We start from the raw sequence: 24,325 nt of genomic DNA, 5'->3' as shown, positions 1-24,325 counted from the left end.
GGATCAGCCTGCTGAAAAGACCATGGTAGATGTGGTTTCTGCACCGCTACAGGAACACTGGATACCGTGGCAGAAACTCAAAGAGAAGGTAGGCACAGCTGTCCAGAGGTTTATGTAACAGGGCAATAAAATATAAGTCTTATTTTTCATCATCAACATTTAAAAATCACTGTTGCTATACAGCTGCGTAAGTGGCATTCATAGCTTGCCATGAAGAACAAAGTCGTGGAAAGGGACATTGATGTGGCTTGGCCTGTAAGTGCATGGATAAAGTGGCTGATGGCGTGGATTCTCCCAGAGGACAGTGTGGAAGTAGACCATAGACCTTCATAGGTCCTTTTCAACCTGTGTGGCTGTAGAATCAAAATTATTACATCTGTGCAGTCACATGAACATGGAAGTATCTTTCTTTGTCAAATTTGGTAAGGAAAGATGGATCTGTCAGTCAGGAATACAAACAGAAAGAACAGACAACAGAGTTTTACTAGAAAGGTTGTTTATTTTGTTGAAAGTTTGCTTATAAATAACTATTTAAAAAAAAAAAAGAAAAAAAAAATTAGCCTGCATCCAGACAAATTGCTGTTGAAATACCCAATCTAGTGATTCACAGCTCCTCACCACTGGAAGGAAGGCTTTTTCCTTCTCTTTTGAAATGCAGTGTCTTCTCACTAAGACATTGATTCCCAATGCAGCTAGAAAATCCTCTTGAGCTTCTAATCTAATAGAGAGACCTGTTATTTTATGTCCTGTGTTCTGCCAGAATCATGCTTATGTTGGACATGTCTTGGAAACAAATGCAGTTTTGGTCTAATTTAATAACTTGTTTTGGACAATAAAGCCTTGAGTCCTGCTGCTGGCCCATCAAGAAAGAATCCTCTTGTGCATGCAGTAGTAGCTGTGTTCAAAAAGAGTCTCCAAACTATTGGGAATAAACCAACACCCAAGAAAAATGACAGTTTGTTTAAAAAACAGTCACTAAATCTGTTTTAAAGTGAATGAAACCGAAATCTTAAGGCCACATTTCAAAAAGCTAATGCTATGCCTTGAACTTATATAGCCTGTGATACAGCAACTCAGCTCCACTCTCCCCTGATAGAAAAGAGAGGGAAAAGGCTTTTGTGTGTTTGAAACTGCATTTTTCGTCTGAACTGCAGAACAAAATCCAACAGGAATTAAGAATTCACAGTAACCTCCCATTTTCTGTTCTGAGGGTGATGTACACTTCTCTGACTTGTGGCACAGAAAAGAGGAACGAAAATCACTCTACCTGTGATAGGTCAAAGGCAGCAGCACCAGATGGAGCCCTTGCCTGAGATGCCCCACTGGCAGGGTGGGCACTGCCCAAGTACCAGTAACTCAGAAACAGCTCCCAGCAGGCTCAGTAAAAGCAGCGCCTCTGTTGTGAAGGTGAGTTGTGCACTTAAGAAAATCATTCCAGAAGGCTATAAAGAATTAACCTGCTTCTTGCGCAAAGGACTTTGTTCTCAACTGGTTTATCTGAAACTCTCACACTTGCAAGTTCAAGCCCCAGGCCCTCTGCATATTTTCTGGTCTCCCAGTCAACTTATCTCTTATGACCTGAAAATTGTCTTCTTGTTTAGAAGGGATGCCTCAAATTTGTGTTCTCAATTTTCAGCTCTGAGGCTCAGTGAAATTATTGACCTCCCCTGGACTTTTGGGATGACAAAGTACTACCGGACAAACAAGGAAAATAACTTTTGAGACAAATGGATAAATAATTTCTCCATATGAAAACATTTAGTAACTGTATATAGTTAATTGGTTTCTTTTCTAAGATATCCTTCTTTCTTTTCCCTCCTCCTTTTTTCATTCCCTGACCCATTTATTGTACATTACTGTGAGATCTTTGCAAGAATGAATATGAATGGGCCCTCAAGAAAAAAACAGGACACTGTCCTGGATTTGTATAGCACAAAGATATAAAAGAATGAAGAGAAAAAGAGTGTCAGCAGTGAAACATTCAAAGCTGAAGATGCAGAAACAAGTTGCATATGCAGGCACTTAGTGAAATAAATACACAACACTCAAATCCTGTCATCCTGACCCTGTGTAAAGCCTGAGAAGAGGTTTGCCCATCTGCCTTGGTATCCTCAGGGTTTTCAGCAGCTGGGAATTTTGCCTGTGCCATTTTTCCAGCGTCCTCTGGCAGGAGAGGTGCTTTGCCTTTGGAATGACATGAAATCCACCAGCAGTTTTTACTTACCTCTGATTTCCAAAGCTGTCCTAAAAGTATTCCATCTGATTACTGGGAGAGCAAAGCACTGCTCTCATGCCATTTCTCTGCTAACCTGCACTATGTGTTCGTGTTGTGTAACTGGTACCCACAGTGTCCTGACAGATATTTCTTTGGTTTCATTTCTCAGGAGTTTTAAGTCTTTCACACCTATAAGCAGACTTGTTAAGGCATAAATCACCTAGGAGAGACCTGCGGGAAGAAAATTCAAAGCAGAGCTCTTCCATCACCAAAATAAAAAAACCCAAACTAAACTCAACAAAAATATTGTCTGTGGTTCACTCTAAAGCTAGGAATGAGGTTTTAAAAACAGTTCAACCAAATTCCACATATAAGTGGAATTTGATTCAAAGCCCACTATAGCCAAGGTGGGCTTTTCATTAGATATACACAGTTTTTGCCTGTTTTCAATCTGTATGAGATCTTTTGTCACTTGCATGGTTTTATATTTAACCGTGCCCACCTCCCTGGTACAAAGTACCTACCCAAATGCCTAACAACCAGGGCACACAAAGTTAATGGGTCACTATTAGAGTGGCCTCTTGATGTACTGTGCTATTGGTGCCTGTCTTTGTGAAGAGATAACAGATAACAGGTGTTTTGCTTCCTGCCAGGAGCAGTGAATGAACCACTCAGGCTGAGATGGGAATTACAGCTCCAAAATGAACAAGGATCCTGCACAACAGCAGCACCTGATCTAATCTTTCCTTTGCCTCTGTGCTGGTAGGAAGGCAAGGTAAATTAATCTTGAATACCTAAGTTCAATCAGTGACTGATAAGACCTCCTTTAATGAGCTAGATGCACTACAACTAGTGATGATACCAACCAGCACAGGAATCAGTCCTGTGATGTGTATTAACATCTGTCGTGTATCAATGAAAATTTGCATTTGTGACCCGTCTGTGCAACACCAATGGATGTGATTCTGTTTTCCTATTCCTACCCTCAGAGTTGACAATTAATGGAGCAGCAGAGACTTTATTTTTAAGAGCCTCTGGTCTGAACAAAAAGAATGGGAAGGGTGGAGGTGCAGATAGGATCTGCAGGGGGAAACAGTAACTAATAGAGGCTTCATAAAATTTTAAGCATCCAGACAGAATTTGCGGGGAAATTCCTGTAAACCACCTCTGCTTTTGAAGGGTCTGCTCAAAACCACAGCTTTGAAACAGACAGAGGTCAGAGATCAGACCTTAGTAAGGATGAGGAAATAAGGCCTGCCCTTCCTCATTAGCTTAAATTTAAAACATTCATTTTGTCCCACATTTCTGTTGCCCTAAGGCAAATTTTGTAATCAGTGTACAGAAGAGTAAGCAGGATAGCTGTGCATGTTGGTGTGAGAGCTTTTCTTTAAGAACAGTTAAGGAGAGTGGGCAACCCACACCTTCTGCTGGGATCATCCACTCCCCTCCCAGGTGGTGCATGGTATATATTAAATAGGGTCTATATGTATATAAGTTGATTTTCTTAAGGACCTTTGTGTTTTGTTTTTTTTAAAGAGAGTTATTCTTTGTCCATTTGGAGGCACAGGAAGCCCGGTGCAAGCAGCACAATATCCCGGTTTGCACACTTCCCCTTCTGCCCAGTGGCAAGTTCCCTGGCTTTTGTGTCTGGAAAGGCATGCACAGATCACAGCAGCTTCGGGCTGCTGTTCAGCCGGAGGCTGGAATACATTCCCACATGCCGGACCAGGTTGGGTTCCACCACATAGGCGTTCTCCCCCTTGGCCCACAGCAGGGAGTAGAGGGCAGTGTCCTTAGCAAATCCCTGCCGGCAGTGCAGCCCCTGCAGGTAACCTAAGGCACGCCGGGCAGAGGGAGCCGGGAATAGCATAGCTGGGGTGCAGCACTCGGTGACTGGCACCACGTTGTAGAGTGCGGGGTGCAGGCGGCGCAGCTCCAGCAGGTAGTGCCGCCCCACCAGCTCCGACAGGGCCATGCTGTACAGAGCAAAGAACAGCACGAGCAGCCAGCTGGGGCTGGGCCGCCCCAGTGCCCATGAGTACACACAGCTCAGCACCGGCCCCAGCAACATGCCCAGGCCCAACCACTCCAGGATCCTCATGGGCTCCGGGTTGAAGTAGTGCTGGAGCCGCTCAGGATGGTAGAGCTTGAAGTAAAGAGCATCTCTGAGGTATGGTTTGGAGAACCGGGCCAAGAAAAGGTGCTGCAGGACAGAGAATATCTCCTTCTCTGGCACAGCATCATCTTCCACTACAAGGATGTACTGTGGGTTGTATGATAGCAGGGACTGCTCAAGGCAGAAGACATAGTCCTGCTTCTCCTTCTCAAACTGGTTCACTCTGGGGTCAGGGTTCTCTCCAGTTCTGTCACGACTGACCATAGGAAAGAAGCTGCTCAGCAATCTGACATCCTGATGGCTACTGGGGTCTGACTCCACATTGCAGAGGAGCACGCGGTGGCTCCGGCAGCGTGCACCACATTCCTGGAGGAGGCGGTGGAAGCGGGAGGCCACTTGCAGGACATAGTGGAAATCATACCGCCTCTGCACAGTGATAATGGTGATCAGCAGCAAGGGCTGGAAGGCATCACTGCCAGAGGCCTCAGAGGCATTTGGTATCTGCATCTTCTCAAAGTAATGGAGGGCATCCTGTCCCTCCTGCTGGTTGTGCTCCAGGAACTCCTGGCTCATGGGGTTCAGGTGCCAGCGCCGCAAATAGAAATAGGAGTGGAGGAGCCGGTGGCAAATCAAAGGGGCAACCACCCCAAACGTCATCACAGTCAGCATGATAAGATGGACAACAGAGCTGGACCAGCGGCACCACCTCCCACAGAGCTGCCAGGCTTGGTGTAACATAACTGCTGCAGAAGGAGGGCACTCCTGTGCTGTTCATCCCTCAATCCTTCAGTTCCAGTGCATGCTCCTCCCTGGATAGCAAGGTATCACTGGGGCAGTGGCTGCCAAACCTGCACAAGTTGTCCAAGCCTAGAAAGGAAGAAAAATGATGGTTACTGAAATAGGAACTGACAGAGAAAATGGAAAGCAGGGTCATTGAGTAAGCCAAAATACACAGCCCTTTAGGAGTCCCTTGTGGTGGGGGCATCACAGAATAGTCCTGGAAGGTTTAGGATAGATGAGCCAAACTTAGTTTCCAGCAAAGTGCCCCTAAGGCCTTTTCATCACATAGGAGCTCTGATCCAGCTTAGCTCGATAGGACTTTGTTGTGTTTGTTACTGTGCTTCAAACACGTAACAACAGACAATGTGAATGGAGGATGTGTGGAAATCCTTTCCTGTTAAAGGCAGAGAACTTAGATACCACTTTCTGGTCACAGTGACACAGTAAGATTTGTGTTACGGCCAAGAATCACAGCCAAACCCCTTGTGTCTTAGCCTAGCAGGTATTTGAGAGACAAACTTTTACCTCTCTGGAATGACACATGCTTCTCTTCTGTTGCTCACACACTTACAAGCGCCTGCTTTTTCACTTTCCTCCCTGGAGTGTGAAGCCAGATAACAAAGACACCAATTTACTTCACCAAGGGCCCATGTACATGCTAAGTGTAATATGTGTGCCTGTGTGCCTGTCTGTCTCTTTCAGATGTCTCCTCCTTGCTACACCCTGTGAAATACACAGGCACAGCAAGATGTTGCAATTGAGCCATTGACTCATACTTCTTATTTAAAAGTTTGCTATTTAAAAGTATATGCCTCTTATTTAAAACTGAAACATTCATATAAATATATAATTTTTTTTGTACAGATACACACTTTAAATAAACATCCACCTTTGCAAAAGTTAAGAGTTTGCCACATTTGGCTTTTCTGTTCTGCTTCTCTGGCTGCCATGAACACCTCACAGCCTGGCTGTCAGAAGCTTACACAAAATCAGGGTAATTAGGCTGTTCAGATAAATTCTGTTGTGCCACTAATCTCCCTTTTTAATCTGCTGTTTCATTCTCCCTTTAATTTCCTATTCCCTCTCCTTCTGAACTGAGTTATCCATACCCCCCCACTGAGCTGACTGAGTGCACTGAGTCTTCAGTGGAGAGCTTCTCCGACTTTTACCTTCTGCCTTCAGCAAGTTCTGATCATCAAGTGGTGCTCCTAGACCAAAATGTTACTCTTTGTTCTCCTCTGCACTGCCATCTGAAGGAGCTTAAGCAATATTGGGCAGGTAGAAAGAAATCATGGCTTTTCTCTTCTGTCTCAGAAAAACGGATCTTGTACAAGAAATGACTTGGAGGAGACAGATCAGGATCTGACTGGGGGAACTTCAAAACTGCCTTCATTACTGTAGTCACAGATTTGCTGGGTTTATGATTCAGAGAACCTTTTCCTATTGCCATATGGGACTGTGAAAACATTCTATGAAAGGCCTTTTAACAAGATGAATGGAAAATATACAGGAGTTATTCCAAATATTTGATAGAGAACAGGCATCCTTAAATAGACTGTGGTGTCAGTGTTGTGCTCTCTTATGATTCAAGAAAAGATTTAGAGTAATTAAATAGGGATAACAAATTTACATATTGATGCATGAGAATCTGCACCCACATAGCTTTTTTTTTCTTTTTGAAACAACCGTGATACAATCCTGTTTCACAGACACTGCATTGCATTGTACCAGTGGACCTCGTAAAGGCCTTAAAGGTGATGGCTGCCTTTCAGCTGTGAAATCCAAGGCATGAGGATTCAGGACATGAAGACCTGAAATCTATCAGATGCAAAGACCTGGCATTTAAATCCATTTATTCATCCAAAGTCCTGGGCTTTCCAGCTAACCTGTCACAAGCATTAAGGAAACACACAAATGCAGAATCATATTCTACAACTCACACTGGCGTACTGCTAAGTCTCCTCTTGATATGAGCATCACTGTGGGCACTGTATCTGAGACAGACTCCATATGTGAAAGTGAGGACCACAGTGGGAAAAGGAGATGAAGAAAAGCTAGAAGGTAGTTTAGTTCTCAGAAGTAAAGAAGTTTACTTTCCACCTGCCAGCTGTGCCGAAGATCTGAGATAAAAAAACCGTGAGACAGCAGTGAGCTCTTAGATATACACTGAATATATGAATATATATTAATAATTCTTTGAGCATTTTTTAATTAATGATTCTCTGAGCCACCTGGTCTAGTGAGTGGCATCCCTCACTGGAGGGCTTAGAACTAGCTGGTCTTTAAGGTTCCTTCTAAGCGAAACCACTCAATCCTTCCCTCACATGATCTTCTACTGAAGAGGGAAAAAGGGGTGTCCTGTCTTCCCTGGTGGCCAGCAGAACTGGAGGAGCTGCAGCCTCATGAGATGAATCAAACAGATTTTTACCTGAGGTCCTGCTCTTCTGCAGCCCATGTTTTTTAAGGGTGAGGCTCACCTGAAGGTGACTCCCAGGCCCTCCGCAGGGGGACTCACACAGAGTCAGAAGCCCAGCAGTCCCTTCTCCACGCACCCTTCCTGTTGGGAAAGTGGTGCTGGGACTCCATCTGCTGGTGTCCCAGCTCCTGGCTCGGGACAGGGTGGGTGAGGTGGTGCAGGGGAGCATCACCATCTCTGGAGGTATCTCCTGCTTCACACAAGGAAGTAGCTGCCCCTGGAAAAGGGGACTGGAAGCCAGCCACAGTCACAAGAATTTATGATTTAACCCTGGCTTCACCTCATCAGTAACTGAACTCAGGATCTCAGAACTCTTATCCTGGTTCTGCAACTCAGAGAGCCTCAAGGAAAACAACAATCACACACACAGACACTTCTGGAACTCTTTCAGTCTTCCTCTGCTGCCTGGGCTGTTTGCAGTCACACTGACTGCCACACTCTTAGTGTATTCGTAGAGGAAAAGGCTGTTTTCCCTGGGCAGTGAAATAACCACAGAGGTTAAAAATGGTCAGAAGCATATTAAATCCGGTCAAATTTTTGCAATTCATGCAAAAACCAAGCTGAAGGATCTCGAAAAGTGGGAAGACACTGACCTCCTTCCCACGTTCTGTCTGTAAGACTGGGAACCTGAGAATTCCCATATAGATAAAAAATGTCTTACTTCTGCAGAGGTGAAGTTTGATCTTATCCGTAGGATTTAAATCAGAGTTTCTGTTCAGGCTGTTTTCTATCCTTTAGGATGGTTCTGACTTCACAGAAGCCACTCTGTTTTCAGAAACTGTTGGTACAGTCATTTTCATCTTCTTCCCTTTCTAGGCGGGAAAAAAAAAATCTTGTTTTTCTTTAAGGCATTTCAGACAGAAACAAAATGAAGTTTGAGGGAAAAACCAAGAATCAGAATTGGATTTTATAATGCTTTAAGAAATCCCACTATATTAAACCTGAGTAGTAATTTGCAAACATATAAATACTTGCAGTGGAGATCAGCTTTATTCACGTTCTGTGTAGAGCTGAGCCATTGCTTAAACATATCTAGAAGTTGTGGTGATATAAAGCTACAGAAGTTGCTTGTTCCTTTTCTTAGATCCTCATGATGAAGATTCCTTCCACAAACACCTGATTCCAAATCTATGTTCCTAGCTTCACTAGTCCCTTAAATCCTTGGCTGAATTACACTGTTCAGGAAAAAGTCACCTCTGCACACACGAGGGAGAGTAGAAAAATGAGTAATATCCTCTTTGGAGTGCAGAACACCGTCTGCTGTGTTTGTGCTTTGAGAGAAAGCCCATTTTCCGTCTGGTCCAAATTCCTCTCCACAGAGGTATTCCCACAGGCAGGAAAAAAGTTTCCTACATGTTTCAAAGCATCAAAAATTTTAGGTTCCTGATTAGGCATCTGCCTTCTACTCCCTGCTCCATGAGACAAGGACACAACTATTCCTTTACAATTACAATATTAAATGATTCCTTTTCGCCTATCTACACTTCTCAGTGTCAATGGGAAAAGATGTTCCCTTCCTACCATAGAAAGAGCTGAATGAAGTTGTGGGGTCAAAAGCTACGAGGTTGTTTCTGAGAGAAACAAAGGCATGGAAAATATCACAGAAAGTCTGGCAGTCACAGTCCCCACCTGAGCCACAGCAGTGGCAGAAGTAAAGGTGTTCATACGAGCTGTAGTTTTCACTTGTGTATTGATCCTATAGCAGCATCTCAAGTTGAAACCTTTGTGTGGAAAACACTTCTGTACCCCAGCCTCACACGGACCAGCTGCAAGCTCAGGACTCAGATCTCTACTCATTAACTCCCTCTGGCAGAGACAGGGCCTTTGTCTTGCTGTGACAATCTTGCTTGAATCTGAGGAAACTAATGCAGTCTTCGCAAAGAGCCACACAGACCTCCTCCTGTTCCCTATATGCATGCTGACAGCTGAATGTGGTGCACAGATATCCTCAAATTCTGAAACCTGAAGTCCCTATCATGAGCTGATCCCTATTATTGGGCCAGATGGCCAGCTTTTCTCATCTGCAATTCCCCTTGTTTTCTGACAGCTTTTAGTAGGTCAGGTGCCAGACAATATTTCTGCAATGTGTCAGGCCTGCCTTGACGACAGCAGTGTCCCGTAGAAGCCAAGCACCTACAGATCTGACCATTACACTCAGATGCCAAACTGGTAGTTGGGCTCCCTAGAAAACAAAAGGAGCTGTGCTTTACAAACAATCAGCAGGACCTTAGTGATAAGAGATCAGCTGTTGTTTTTTGATTCTATTTTACTGGCTACTGAACTAAGAAACGAGGTATGTGGATGTGGCAGCTGGATGATACTTTCTCCATTTCATTTGAACTAACAGGATAAAACTATGCCACCAGTGAAACAGGCTATGAACTGGATATATATTAATTACAATTATTTCCCCAATTTCCATCTTGCTTCTCATGTATATTAATTTTCCTCTGCCATATAAACCTTAAGGGAGCCCATTCTCAACAGCTGCTGACTTTTACCTGGCAGCCTGCCTGCAATGCAATGTTCTTCTGTGTTGCTACCAGGCAGTAAAGTAGATCAGATCAAGTGGGAATGGAAAGCAGCCTGGAGAAGAGGGTTCTGCAAGATAATAGCTAAACAGAAAGACTTAAGGTTTGTGAGGAGCTGTCTTTTAGAAGATGACGCAAAGGTTTATGTGGTTTTAAAATTAATTACGCAATCAATATCTGTCTGAAGTTACATTTTTCTTTTGTGCCAGAGGTAAAAAAAAGGGTATGTTAGGGAATTTGATAAAAGATGTCTAAAAACTGCTGTGTTTTTTCATGAAGGTCTACAAAATTTTAAATGTTTGCTGTAGTATAAAATGTAAGACTCTATTAAAAAAGAAAAAACAAAACAACAAAAATTATCTTAAACAATATTGCTGCTAATAATGGTATCAGCTTTCTACCTTTTGCTGTCTGCTCTTAGAATCTCAGAGCTAAATGTGCACTGACTCATCAGAGATGATATAATTTGCATTTAACTCCTTGTGTCATAGCCTTTTGCTAGAATAAAACTAGGGCCCCTGCAGGCTGCAGGGCATACCGCACACAAACACAAGAGGCAATTTCTGCCTTAGTGGGTCCTCAGCTGAAGAACATAAAAGATAGGAGGGAATCTGTTTTTCTCATGTAGCATATCAGCCTGGTTTTCCTGTCATGAAAAACTGGCATTCTATAGTCTACAGAGGGCCTTGTCCACTCAGTCTTCCTGGTAGGGTGGCCTGGAACAGAACCTAATAAATTCACCCATCCCTGCTCTCCCTTATTCCTAATTCATCACCTTTGGTCAGCTCCTCATCCATCCCCAGGCACAGCTGATCATTGACACAGGGCACGACCCCCCACTCCTCATTTTCCCACCTGCCCTTCCTAAAGAGCCTGTGTCCTTCCATTCCAACACTGCAGTGTCACGAGCCATCCCACCACTTTGCCAGTAAGATCACAGCCCTGCAGGTGAGTGTAAGTCTCTAACTCCCCTTGTCCATTGCCCATATCTTTGCGCAGAGGCACTTGAGTTGGGCTCTGATGAAGGCCAAGGACTGGCTGGAGTGGCTGGAATTCCTTTGTGCTGCCACTCAGGGGCTTTCCTGCTTACCTGTGATCCCATTCTGGGCATCTCTTGCAAGCCTGGCTTTAAACTGATAGGATTGGGATGGGTTGAGGTTCTCCTCCCCCAGCAACTTTAAATTAAAGCCCTCACCAACTTGGCAAGCCTGTTGCCAAAGATGCTCTTCCCCTCCCTGCTGGGGACCCCAGCAGACCTCAGCAGACTGGGTTTCTCAAAGCGAGTCCTACAGTCTAAGCTAAACCCCTGGCTGAGGCACCAGTCCTGTAACCATTTAATGATTTGCCAAATTCAACAGGTTGGCGTTTTCAAACCCACTTCCCTTTGACTGGAAAGACTAGTGAAAAAACTACCTGTGCTCCAGAAGATGATTAAGAGACTGGAGAATTTCTCTTATGAGGAAAGGTTGAGGGAGCTGGGCCTGCTCAGTGTTGAGAAGAGATGGCTGAGAGGGGACCTCATCAATGTCTGTCAGTGCCTGCAGAGAGGGGTCAGAGGATGGACCAGGCTCTGCTCCGGGGTGCCCAGCAAGGGGACAAGAGGCAACAGGTAGAAACTGATGCCCAGAAGATCCATCAAAATGTAAGGAAGAGCTTCTTGTGAGTGACAGTGCACTGGAACAGGTTTCCCGGAGAGACTGGAGAGTCTCCCTCACTGGAGATATTTCAGAACTGTCTGGACACAGTCCTGTGCAATGTTCTCTGGGATGACCCTGCAACAGTGAGTTTGGACTGGATGACCCACTGTGAGCCCTTCCAAAGTTACCTGCTCTGTGACTGCTCTCTCAGGAATTCATGTCTTATCAAGAGCAAACAGTACCAGCCTGAGTGGGGACAAGACAAAACTAGAACTGCTTACAGCTCCACTCCTGCATGAACACCAAACTGGGGTGACTACAAGTCGGTCACTGCAGGCTGTGGATACCTGTAGCCCCTGTGAGCCCAGGGAGCTCTCCTGTATGGCATGGTGGTGATCTCCCTGTAAGCAGGGACAATAGCTCAAGGTTACTTCCTGAGGCAGAGACCTCCTTACCTGGCACCTGATATCTATAATGAGGTAAGAACATTTTGCATTAAGCCTAAAACTGTATTGTATGTTAGTGACATTTATATGTCCGGCTATAGCTTTAGAAGTGGAATACGTAGCAAAGTATAATCATTATTTAAATCATTGTTGAAATCATCAACTACATCATTGTTCAATTACCATTTAATTAGAGCTTTTTATTATTGTTAAATCATTGTTAAACTGTGATTAAATTATCATTCAATTACTGCTTAATCATTTATCATTTCATTATCATTAAATAATTGATTAATTACCATTTGACTGTCATCTAATCATTAATAAAACCCTTTTATTATCCCCACAATGATGACTTCCCTTAAAAATTCACCTGCAACAGTAGAGCTGTGGGTGTATAAATGGGGGGAAGGGGAAGAGGAAATAGATGTGGTGATGGCTGCTAACACAAAAGATGTGGTACCTTTACTGTTGTTCATTTATGACTGTAAAGAATAAAGCACAGTAATAAGGAAATGCTTTGTGAGCAAAGGCCTTTGATAATAAGGCTGTAAGTTTCCACTTGGGACAGGTCCATGTAACAATCAAAATGGAAAACTGTACCAGGCAACAACCAGAATACTGACTCTAACCTTTGTCTGAAGGAAAAAACGTTTAGTCATATTGACAAAAAACATTCCTCTTTTAAGAGACACTCTCTGCTAAATGTTAATCTACCAACTTTTCCTCTGTATTCATCACCTGTGCCTGATGAATACAGAGTCTTCCTCCCCTCCCCCTGCAATGTATGAAACAGACTATTTATCCTGCATAAGGCTTGGTAAATGGGATGCCCTGGTTCTCTGGGATACTGGTGATCTGCTTGAGTCCCAAGGGAGGAAGATGTGATAAATGCAGCAGCTGATAAATAATCTATGGTTTAATTAGTGTTGCCCTTGTTGGACAGACAAGCAAGCAGCAGATTTCCCATGTACAGGAGGGTGTTTATCCTGGCTTTTGTGCTTGCAATTGCTTGCTGAACCTCATGTACCTCTATGAAATTATTTTCTCAGTGACTGTATGAGAGCAAGCCAGCCTATGAATCTGCAGTGTACACGGGTATAGTTTCATGTTTTGCTGCACCATCAGCACCTGCAAATTTCCTAAACAGCCTTTAATTTTAAATGTCAGTGACTTCCACCATCAGGTTTCTTAGGTGCTCCTCATTCCTATCGGGAGAGTTGCCAGGTAGCACAAGGTGACCCTTAAAGCACTGGGATTAATAGCAGTTACCTCAGTGGTGATGGTCAAAGAGGAGAGGGCGGTAGATAAGAAAAGCTGATCCCACCTCCACTCTCTGCCCTCCTTGCCAGGCAGGACACGCACATGGCACTTCAGTGTGCCCGTCTTCAGCCCCCTTGCCCGGGCTTTTGACCAGGGAAATTCTGGCCACGCTTCTGCCGCGGCTGAGGGTTTGGGTGGCACCAAGCAGGGGGTAAGAGCCGGCTGGGTTTATTCCTCTTTCCTTAAGAGTTCTACCAACCTTCCCTAACGGAAGGGCCGTTTATTTAGGCCCAGCCAGGCTCTGACCACCTGCCCTCCTGCTCGTCACCATGTACAGTCACATCCCCGGAGCAATCACAAACAGATCTCCTCGATCACTGGACGCTTTTTCCCTGCCCTGCTGGCTCCGGTGCCGCAGCCACCGCAGCCCAGCCCCGCCGGTTCCCGCAGATCACGCCCTTCCCCACTGCTCGTAAGCCGGCAACTTCGTGCCCCCTCCCTTTCCCTGCTCCCCCCAGCCTCGGTGCGGCCGCCCCTTTACCCCTGAAAGCCAAACCCCCAGGACAGCCCGATCCTGGCGGGGAGATTTACCCGATCCGCAGGGCAGCCCCGCATCGCCGCTCCCGCCTCCCTCCCGCTCGCAGCTCCACTCCCGCCGCTATCTTGGCACCGGGCTTGTGGCTCACTTCTCTTCCGCGAATTTCTCTCCTCCCTCTCGCGCGGTGAGGGTGGGATTAAAGGCATCAAAGACCAAACATGTGACTCCGCCGGCATAGGGACGCTTAAAGGAGGGGAAGGGGAGATGGCCGCAGGGGCTTACCGAAAACCGGGGACGGGACCGGCCCTGCTCCTGCAGGTTCAGGAGCAAAAGGCGAGTTGCCGGAGCCCGGGGAGGATGACCGGGGTGGAGACGGCAGCGCAGCCGGAGCTGCTCGTTCCTGCTCGCCGGTCCCCGAATGCTCCATCGCCATTGGCGGGACTCCCGCATGGGCAGCGCAGCTCCCGCAGCCCGTCCCCAGCCAGGAGTAATCTCTGCCAGGTGTCAACCTCTGTCCCCTCTGCCGAGTGTCCCCGCCGGAACCCGCATCGCCCTCCCCCGCCGGGACCTGGTGGATGCTCTGGACCTCCTGCCTCACTCTGGGGCGGGGAAGATCACCGGGACCCCACAAGTTCGAGTGGAAAGTCAATGTTACGAGTCACCAGCTGGTTCTTTATGTGCGTGTCAAGCGTCACAGGTGGAAACACGAAACTTTCACTGTCTCAGTCCGTAACCTCCTCACAGGTCAAGCGGGGAGGCTCGTTAGCTACACCAAAATTTGTGTCAGGCTGTTTAGGATTCAAACATTTTACCAAACTGATCCAAACCTGCCACTGACGTGTTTATTTCCCCTCCCCACCCTGTCCTCCTCCTCTCCATGTTCCACTTCCCTGTTCTACACACACTTTTGAGCCCTGTGACCGTAATACCTAATTAACTACAGTCACCTGAAATATGCCTCACATAAAGTTTTCTGTCTTTCATTATAAAAACTCCGTAGTTTTGTGCCTGCAGCTCCAGAAAACGCAAGTCCATGTATTTGGGCTCTGACCTCTTGTAGGTCTAAGAAAAATCTGTGGGGAAAAGAAAAAAAAACAAAAACCAACCACCAAGAAAAAAGATCCCTTAGGTTGTTTCAGTAAAACACAATTCTAGCACAGCTAGAATTTTGCTAGTGCCCAGTTCTGTAATCAGAAGTTTCCAGCATGAGGTATGTTTTTAATTTTAGCATAGCAATTTCTATCATCCTTTCTAATAAGCATGATGAACAAAGAAACTCAGATGTCCATGCCTGTGATCCTTATTTTTAGTACTGGCAAAAGCCATCTCACAGCTAAGACTTCTTGCAGAAACAATGTGGAAGAAGAGGGAGGAAAAGAGAGGAACAGTAATGCTCATAATAAACAACGCAATCGAGCATCACAGTTGGGTTCCTATAGTGACTTCCTAGGAAAAGGTCCCCCAGTTTACTTAGATGGATGTTGTTCTCTGAAAATAATGAGGCAAGACAGTAGAAGAAATCACAGTTTCTCAGGTGATTTGCTTTCCAAAATTATTCTTTGCTACCTCTGCCTCTTTTTCTGTTTTTAATGACAGTGATTCATACTTTACCTTCCACTTAAATACTCTCATGCCTTCAAAAGCTGATGCATTGGAAAAACAACAAATCCTGAAACAGAACAGAGAAAGAAGGGTGTATGAAAGTACTACGGGTGGGACAGAAAGTATACATTCCTAAGAGGTCCATTACTATGTTCTTCCCAGGATCAGAGTTGCAGAATTTGTGAGGAAAAAAAATATTTTTTCCACTTCTGTGTCAGTGAGCAAATGGAAAAGTGACTATTAAGCAACATCAGCAGAAACATGTCCCATTGCACCCAGTACTACATTTCAGATGGTGTTTCAGCCAGCAGAACAGTTTGGGATAATAAATGAAAAAGAATGGGCCAGAATGCCTCTTCTTTGGGAATAAATAGTTAAGTAATTGAAATTTTGTGTAATTTTTTGTGCGATTTCTGTACAGGCTTCCCTGCTCTCACTTTAGTCACTTGCACACGCTCTTCAGGGAACACTTGACTTTCATCCTTAAACATTAGTTCTTTAAAACAGCTTCTGTTGGACCCAAAAGACTGAGTGGGAAGAGCCTCAAGTGATCTGAGGGCTGTGGCACAGAACAACAGTGGAAGCCTGTCATTCCTGACTACTTCATTCTTATCATGGTGCTGTCTCCTGCTGTGCATGAGCATAAGGGAGACAGATCTGGCTGAAAAAACAATCTTATTGTGGATTATTTCTTGGCCAAGTCACTTTATCTCATCAGCTCCCCACACCATATGACTATGTCAGCATAGCAGGGAGGGAAAGCAGAGATTAACATGTGGGGACAAGACTGCTTGTGCAGTAACCCATCTGCAACCTGAAATGCTCAGAAAAATAGTAACTTATGAAATTATTCAGCCTGTATAATAATAGGACAAGACTGAAAAACTATAACCAGAAAAAAATCTTGTGGTGAGGATTTATCCAAGTAGTGAAGGTTCAGCCCAGCTGTTCAGATTTGAGTATTTTCTGTTGCCAAAGCACCTTTCCCCTTTGCTATCCACTCTGACAGCCTTGATGGCACTAAGCATTTGTGCAAGGGAATGGGGATAATATTTTGTTGTGCTTGCTCCTGCTTTTCATAAACAGGAGTGTGAGAGGCAGGACCAGCTAGGCAGGTGATATTTAGATACTTGCACAATGTGGAGGCACAGCAGAAATTCACGGTCTTGGGGGCTGCTGAACTGAGAAGCCTCATTTCTTATGGAGTTGTGATATTTGTGCCCTGTGCATCACTGTCAAAATATCCTTACTCCTGTCTCATGTTCCTTGCCCGCTCCTGATTCCTTAGCTTTCCTCCCACACAGTAGTTCTACTGCTTCATGTTTTCACCAAGAGGCCAGGGCATGAGAGTGTGCATACTCCAGCTGACTTTGAGCTGCATGTTCTGATTATCCAGCCAGCAAATCAAACAAAAGCTTCCTGTTCGGAGTGAGCTGAAGGCTTGCACCCAGAAGGATGGAGATGTTCATCTCTCTGCTCTGCAAGAGGCTGCATGAAGGACATGGCAGCAAACTTGTTTGAGACTTGCTTCCTTCAGCCAGTTGCAATGAAATTTGAGAAGTGTGTTCAACATTTATTAGGGGCAGGGAGGAATCTGTCAAAAGACAGAAAGAAGGAAAAAAAGAAGAGAAGCAGAAAAAACCAAAACGTTTTGCAAGCCTGATCTCCTTAGGTAAAAATCCAAAGCGACTGCATTGTAGCAGGAGGAAGGAATAATGTGTTTAGCATAACTTGTTGTACCAGTATGCACATAACCTGTGAAGGCTGTGCCTCCTCCACAAACACTCTGAGAAGTTCTCTAGTGACAGTACTATTCCTTTATGTACAGATACCAGATGATAAAAATTACTTGGTTATTCCTGTACTGTCAGCTGCACAATAGATATGTTCTTCTTGTAGGTATCTGCTGTTCATTTCAAAAGCTAAATTTTAAAATACTTTTCTTTCCTTGCTAAGGTTTTATAGGGAGAAACCTCTCCCCCCCCAGTAAATCAATAAATATTTCCTGCTTATATTCTGTTTCTTTAAGAAGCAGCAGACATTTCTAATGTCTGTTTTGAATAGAAATACAATACTGATGATAAATTACATAAAGTGGCTTTATCTTTTTTTCTTTCAGACTCAGTATTGGTCACTGGGGACAAAAAGTGTTCAAAGTCCTTTGCTGTTCACTGGAGACATTATGACCTTACTATGTCAAGGCTATTGTGTTTAACTTTAGACAACAGTAGTTAAAGGAAACACAGCTCCAGTGGGGATGGACTCATGCTGGCTTAGCTGTCTAGGGTAAATTAATGTTCTCTAAAAAGGCTAAAATATTATGAGCTCCTTTTCATCCTGGTCTGTGCATTTGGTTATTTCTTCAGGACTAAGCACTGTTCATGTGTTTCCCAGGCCTTCCCTCTATAGAATCTCCTATATACAACTGCATCCAAGACTTTTCAGGAGTATTCTAATAACTAATTCATCTTGCAGATAAATTATTACTATTCCTGTAACCTTTTCTACCCACACTGCACACATCTGAAGATGACAGAAACACTTACTGTAGTCTAGTTCACTTTAGAGAATACTGGGCACACACACAAAGCTTTTCTATGCTTCCTTTGCTTCTCTGATAAAATTATTAGGTAGGGCTAAAAAAATAGTAGTGTGAGCCAACATGGTGATGTGTTAAATGATGATGGAATTTCAGAAAGACTTTAACTGTGATGACCGAGAAATGGATGTATCTTGGTCAGTGTAGTTGCATATGCTCTGGGGATCCAACTTCCTTCCCTTCCTGTCTTGCTCCAATATTCTGACTCTTACAGACTGGAGAATATTTCAAAGAGAGGGACAAACATTGTCATTTAGACTCAGAGTCCAGTGGCTCTTCAAAATATCTCTTAAAATACATTGGCTCTCAGTTACTTGCTCTGTTCTGCAATATAGAAGACTGGTCTGGAACAGACTTTTTGCTAAAAAAAAGATACTGCTGCAAAAAAAGAAAATGGGGTGAAGAGGCAAACCAGAAGATTTCGAAGCTAAGAGTCAGAAGGAATCGACCCTCAGAGACTGCAGGAATGCTTTTAGTTTTCCCTTTCAGAATGTAATAAAATTATTTTGTATGGTCACTGGGCAGATTTCAGAAACAAATTCTCTGCCTGTGTGAGAGGCACAGAGAGTTAGTAATTTCTCTGCTCTCTCTCACTGCAAATTTTAGGTGCACTTCTGGAACTAAAGGTCTGATAACTGCATGAGAGAAATGGCCTGTCTAGCTGGAAAGTCTGAGTACCACTCATACAAGGTTATAACTACACAAAGACTCTCAGGAAAATTGTATCAAATTATGATTATTTTAAAACTACTTCAAATCCCTAAGGGGCAGCGCTATTTGAAATTTAAGAGGTTTTAATTCAGTTTAGCTAGTGTTTTATTAACCTTTTCTCATTCCACATAATGGTAGAACAGAGACTAAAATAGTTCACTCTTAGTTCATAGTTTTAATTCCTCCAGGTTACATTTTTTTGGAATGTCTACGTTTAGACAAGTCCTGGGAGGCCAACTAGGGGCACTGGCCTTACTTGAAGCAAGACATAAAAGTGTGTGACTAGTCCATGATCTAGAAGGATAACCTGCTATAATTACAAGAGCTACGCTGGCTAGTATAAAGATGCAAGTGATTTCTCTAGAATTTATTTTGCAAATTCTGTAATTTTCACTGCTGATGAGTAATTAATATTTTTAGACAAAGCTCATTTTCTTTCTCTAGTCTTGTAATGCAACAGTAAAGAGCTTACCAGTGTACCAAGAAATTTCTGAAGCGTATCTCTATAAAATTTAAGTGGATCTACTGCAATTAAATAACTACGGATAGCAGACATGGGCTCATTTTCAGGAAACTCCTCATAGCACTGTTTCTAGGACCAGTTGCACACAGAAATCCTCTGTGCACAGACAGAAAAGTAGGAGGGTATGGTGCTCAGAAAAGAAAAAAAAAAGACAGAAAGAAAGAAAGAAAACAGTAGAGCCTGGGCTCCATTTCCTGGATTTTTTCTCTCTCATTATGGCAACTGGGCAGTGAGGCAGCAAGGCAGTCGCTCGTAATACTGTTGAGACTTCTCAGTCTGGGTTTCTCAGTGACTATATTTCATTCCTTCTTTTTTTTTGGATTGCCTACCAGGATGTTCTGGGTGTCAAGAGAGAGCACCTCCCTTCCCCTTTTCTCTCCTCTCCTTGTGTTTTAACTGAGCTGCTTCCAGTACTGCTTTGTGCCTCCAGGCTGTCTGGTTCTTCAGGACTTCCATTGTGTGTGGTGCAGCAAACAGCCTTTGGCTTTTTACAGGAGATCGTATTTATGACTTACTGACCTTACTTAAGGTACTGCTTTAACTGTATAGTTAGATCATGAGCAAAGTTCATATTTGGAAAAAGTATGGGAGTGCCATCCTTTTGAATTACCAAATGGGAAGGGGCAGTAGGTTTGTTTTACAAACTTCATTTTTTCCATAAAATAAACCCACTTAGTCATCTTTTCAATTCATACCTATATTCTCCATTTAGCTTAAAGCATTAAGTATTTCTCTAGAGGAGGAAGACAGCTAGTGAAATAACATGACAAAAAAGTAAGTGAGAATTTCTGTGCAGAATATATAAGCAATTTAAACATGTCTATCCAAACCAATTCTGGTCAGGGGACAATGGAATTTCTTTCCTGCACCTGGACAAAATATGATCTGCGTCTCTCTTCCTAGATGTGTGTCATAAGCATCCTAGTTTGCTACAGTAGGATGAACTGGTAAGCAATAATTAACTAACTTTAATTAAAAAAAAAAAAGAAAGGAGTGCAATTTCTTTCTACAGTAAAGCAAGAACTCAGTTAAAGTGCATTGGCTACAGTTTTATGTGTGCTCATTTTCTTTAGTCAGTTTGTCTCTCAAGAAAATTGTAACATCCTGAAATTATATAAACAGCAATTGTTGGCTAAATCAAGGATGTTGTAGAGTGACACATTTCTGCATGACCTGATGTACCCATTGCATTGGGTGGATATGATTAAATAAAGTACCCTGATGTTATTAAATACAGTTCCACTGTTGTCCCTAATAAATATGTACCTAGCACAGCACCCCCGCCCTTCATTCCGCAGGTCCTTGGGTCCATTTGTCCAACCTCTTTCCTTGTGTGTGCAACCTGCAATCCCCTTCTTAATCTGCCACTGACAGCATCTGGAGCTGATGGGCCAAAGCTCTTCTGGTCCCATCTTTAGGAGGAATTTGTACCTCAGCAGACTTCAGGTACATAAACCTTCTGGCAAAAGAGAGGATTTCTCTCTACCCACAGGGCACAGCCTTCTGCTAGCCACGATCTCGGGTTCACTAACAGACTTTAGTGAGATCAGCTATCCACACTATCTCCCACATGGCCTTTCCTCTTGAAAGCAGCACAGTTCTCCTGGATGAAAGATCACTTCGGGTACCATCCTGGGTGTGCCAGACTTCCAAATTTAACTGCATACTTGCAGGCACATCTGGGTAATATGCGAACAGTTCACAGCACTGTGTCTCAACATCCCGCTTTACTGAAGAGAGTGCATCTCATGCCAGTGTTGGGCTTTCATAACAAACTTTAGCACATTCTACTAGTCTGATAATGTGAGGAAGAGACAATATTTGAGTTTTTGAATGTCCTTTTGATTTGGAACAGAGATTTGGAATAGGTAATGAGTGATGTTTAGTACAACCCTGGTCAAAAGGCTGTGCAAGTCTTGTTTACAAAAGGAGAATCAATGTGAGTGTATTTCTGTGGTCACAGCCTGAGCACATTAACACTACCAGCTCAAAATTGTCTCATTTGTAGGCTGTTCCCTACACAATTTTATTTACTCAGTTCATCTCTGGGTCTTTGGTGTTTTCCTCTGATTATGCTAAAAACAAGCGCACTTTCATTCCAGGAAATACTCTGCTTCCGTCATTTGAATTCATAACTAGCTGTAATTTTGAATGACTGCTTAACTCTCTCTTATAGCAATTGCAAGTGAAGGACTCTGGTTGAACCTGTCAGTTTCAGGAAAAAAAGCAACCCTACCTGTCATATTCCTAGGATACTCCAAGTAATTGCAAATTGCTGCAGTTCCTCTTCACTGATATTAGATTGCTTTGCTCTCCTAGTTGCTCCACAAAAGTATCTCAAGTATTAATACTAGTATCATTAATCCCTCTCCTTAGCATTCATATTTTGCTTTGCTTATATTTTTTCCCTCGTTTGCTGAGTTGTCTCTGCATAACAATTCACAAGGAAGTGACTGTTAATCTACAAACAGCACTAAGGGAAACAGCACATTCCTTGTACTGGAGGGGAACAAGGGTCTCAGTCTCAAGTTTGCAGGCTGTGTGGGAAACTACATGGGCACCCTGAAGCACAGCCATTTCTTTTATAGTGCTATGATCCAGCTGCTGCTAAAACTTCCCTTTTAAGTCCCATTTTAGGGCAGTCTCAAACACTAAGGTATGTAATATGCAGTGTATAGAAGGGCAACTCAAAGATTAGTTTGAATGCTTATCTAAAGCATGGTGGGTGGTTAAGACAGATATGGGACAGAATGTACAAGAGTAAGAGTGCTTTGCAGGAAATGGGTTTTCTTTCCCTGTGGAGGAAATGCCAAGGTGCACAGAGATAAAAGACACAGGCATGAAATTAAATAAAAGGTTGTGGTCGTCCCCATTTCAGTTACAGCTTTGCTGAGAGGACCAAATTTTCATGGGATCCACATGTGAGAGAAAAATACATAGAGGGGAGAAAAAACAAGTATAAAGCAAGGGAAGGGAAAACACAAGAACTGAAGGCTATGCTGACTCTAAGACTTCATTTGGAGTACATTTGATACAACATAAAAGCTCTTTTGGTTTCTAACACTGTGGTGAAGAACTGGCTGAACTGACAATCTGTTACTTACCAACCGCTTCTTACTCAGTCAAGGGCTCTCCAGCTGCAAGGTAATGCTGTTGATGGGAAATGCATTAGCAAATGTTTTGTTGTTTGTTGTGGTTTTTATTTTTTAACTAGGGGAGGACTGAATTCAATCTCTTAAGAAATCCCCGAGGTACTCACCTTTCCAGTGCTGTTATGTCAGTTTTTTTTAATGACACAAGTACTCTGCAAATACAGATTTCAACCAAGCTGGTCAACTTCCCTGTCCCAGCTGCTCTCACACTTGCTCACAAAGCTGCAGCAGCTCACTGGCTCACCAGGCTCACCTTGACAGCTGCACGGGGGAAAACAAATTCACAAGGAAAGCTGTATTTTTCCTTCATGAACTCAAATGCTTACTCAGCCTGAAGTCTTGTAGTGTAGTACTGGGCTAGTCTATGGCTCTTGGGCAAGGCAGCCCATTATATTGTGATTTGCAGTAGGAGGACTGTACTTTTATTTTGGCATTTTCAGTAGAGACAGCTGCTATGGAGCTGAACGAAAGCAAACCCTGTACCTGCACAAAAAACTTGTGCTGCTTTGGAGGTACAGACCTACTTTCAACCAATAAATAAACCATCAAATCACAGAATGGTTTGGAATGCAAGGGACCTTAAAGCTTTTCTAGTTCCAAACCCCTGCCACGGACAGCTCCCACTAGCCCAGGTTGCTCCAAGCTGTGTCCAACCTGGCCTTGGACACTTCCAGGGATGGGGCATCCTCAGCTTCTCTGGGCAACGCAAATAAAGCCAGAACCCTGTCAGCCTGGTGCTGTTTGCAGGTGTTTTCCTGGTTTTCTACAAAGATGTGCAGAGATGAAGATACTAAACCTAAACCATTAAAATTTCACTTTAGACTTACATTATCTACTAGCTCAATCTTAGCTGGAGCTGGGCCTGTGTGGTGCATGTACGTTTATGTATTTCACACAGATAGATTTTCACAGCTTCACAGAATCATTATGTTGGAAAAGACCCTTGAGATTGACCCCTTTGACCCAGCACCTCGTCAGCAAGACCATGGAACTGAGTACCATGTTCAGTGTTTCCTTAAACACCCCCAGGGACAGTAACTCCACCACCTCCCTGGGCAGCCCATTCCAATGTCTGATCACCCTTTCTGTGAAGAAATTCCTACTGATGTCCAACCTAACCCTCCCCTGGCACAACTAGAGGCCGTTTTCTCTTATACGGTCACTTGTTACCTGGGAAAAGAGACCAAGCCCCGCCTGGCTACACCCTCCCTTCAAGGAGTTGTATGGAGTAAGGTCTCCCCTGAGCCTCCTTTTCTCCAGGCTGAGCCCCCGCAGCTCCCTCAGCTGCTCCTCACCAGACTTGTGCTCCAGACCCTTCTCCAGCTCTCTTTCCCTTCGCTAGACAGGCTCCAGCACCTCAGTGTCCTTCCTGAACTGAGGAGACCAGAACTGGACGCAGCACTTGAACTGCGGCCTGGCCGGTGACCACTACAGAGAGGAGAATCGCTTTCCTAGTCCCGCTGGCTACAGTACTGCTGACACAGAATGCTTCGCCAACATTCAGAAATTCACATAACACACTTCTAACGCACCTCGGGGAACACGGGGTGTCAGCGGGGCACACCCACGCGAGGGGCGGGTAGGGGAGGCGGCCCTTCACACGAGCGGGGCGGCACCACCCGCTCCCGCCATCTTAGGTGCGGGTACGGGCATGGGCGTCGGGCGCCATGGCAACGGCGGCCATGTCGGGCGAGGGCAAAGCGGCGCCTCCATGACGCGTGAGGGCGAAATGGCGG

The 24,325-nt window shown here is 44.1% G+C and overlaps 1 protein-coding gene across 19 annotated transcripts; it reads right to left on the bottom strand.

Annotated features, from left to right (window-relative positions):
• Window positions 1-479: 479 nt before the first annotated feature.
• Window positions 480-24,273, bottom strand: PGAP4 (post-GPI attachment to proteins GalNAc transferase 4). Of its 19 annotated transcripts, none has more exons than XM_032675558.1 (4): window positions 24,122-24,273; window positions 22,542-22,587; window positions 15,614-15,671; window positions 480-5,198 (listed from the first exon to the last, which is right to left on the bottom strand). In XM_032675558.1, the coding sequence occupies exon 4, from the start codon at window positions 5,067-5,069 to the stop codon at window positions 3,882-3,884; it is 1,188 nt and encodes a 395-aa protein (XP_032531449.1). In that variant the 5' UTR covers window positions 5,070-5,198; window positions 15,614-15,671; window positions 22,542-22,587; window positions 24,122-24,273; the 3' UTR covers window positions 480-3,881. The 19 variants fall into 19 exon arrangements, 17 of the variants coding, with proteins under 17 accessions (XP_032531449.1, XP_032531445.1, XP_032531443.1 ...); XM_032675554.1 differs by lacking the exon at window positions 22,542-22,587 and adding an exon at window positions 18,151-18,418; XM_032675552.1 differs by lacking the exons at window positions 22,542-22,587; window positions 24,122-24,273 and adding exons at window positions 18,151-18,418; window positions 22,697-22,833.
• Between the last annotated feature and the right edge of the window lie 52 nt (window positions 24,274-24,325).

This window comes from Chiroxiphia lanceolata, chromosome Z (assembly GCF_009829145.1).
Source record: "Chiroxiphia lanceolata isolate bChiLan1 chromosome Z, bChiLan1.pri, whole genome shotgun sequence".
NCBI classification, from domain to species: Eukaryota; Metazoa; Chordata; class Aves; order Passeriformes; family Pipridae; genus Chiroxiphia; species Chiroxiphia lanceolata.
Note: the sequence above shows the minus strand (reverse complement) of the source record. Positions and strands in the feature narration are given on the sequence as shown.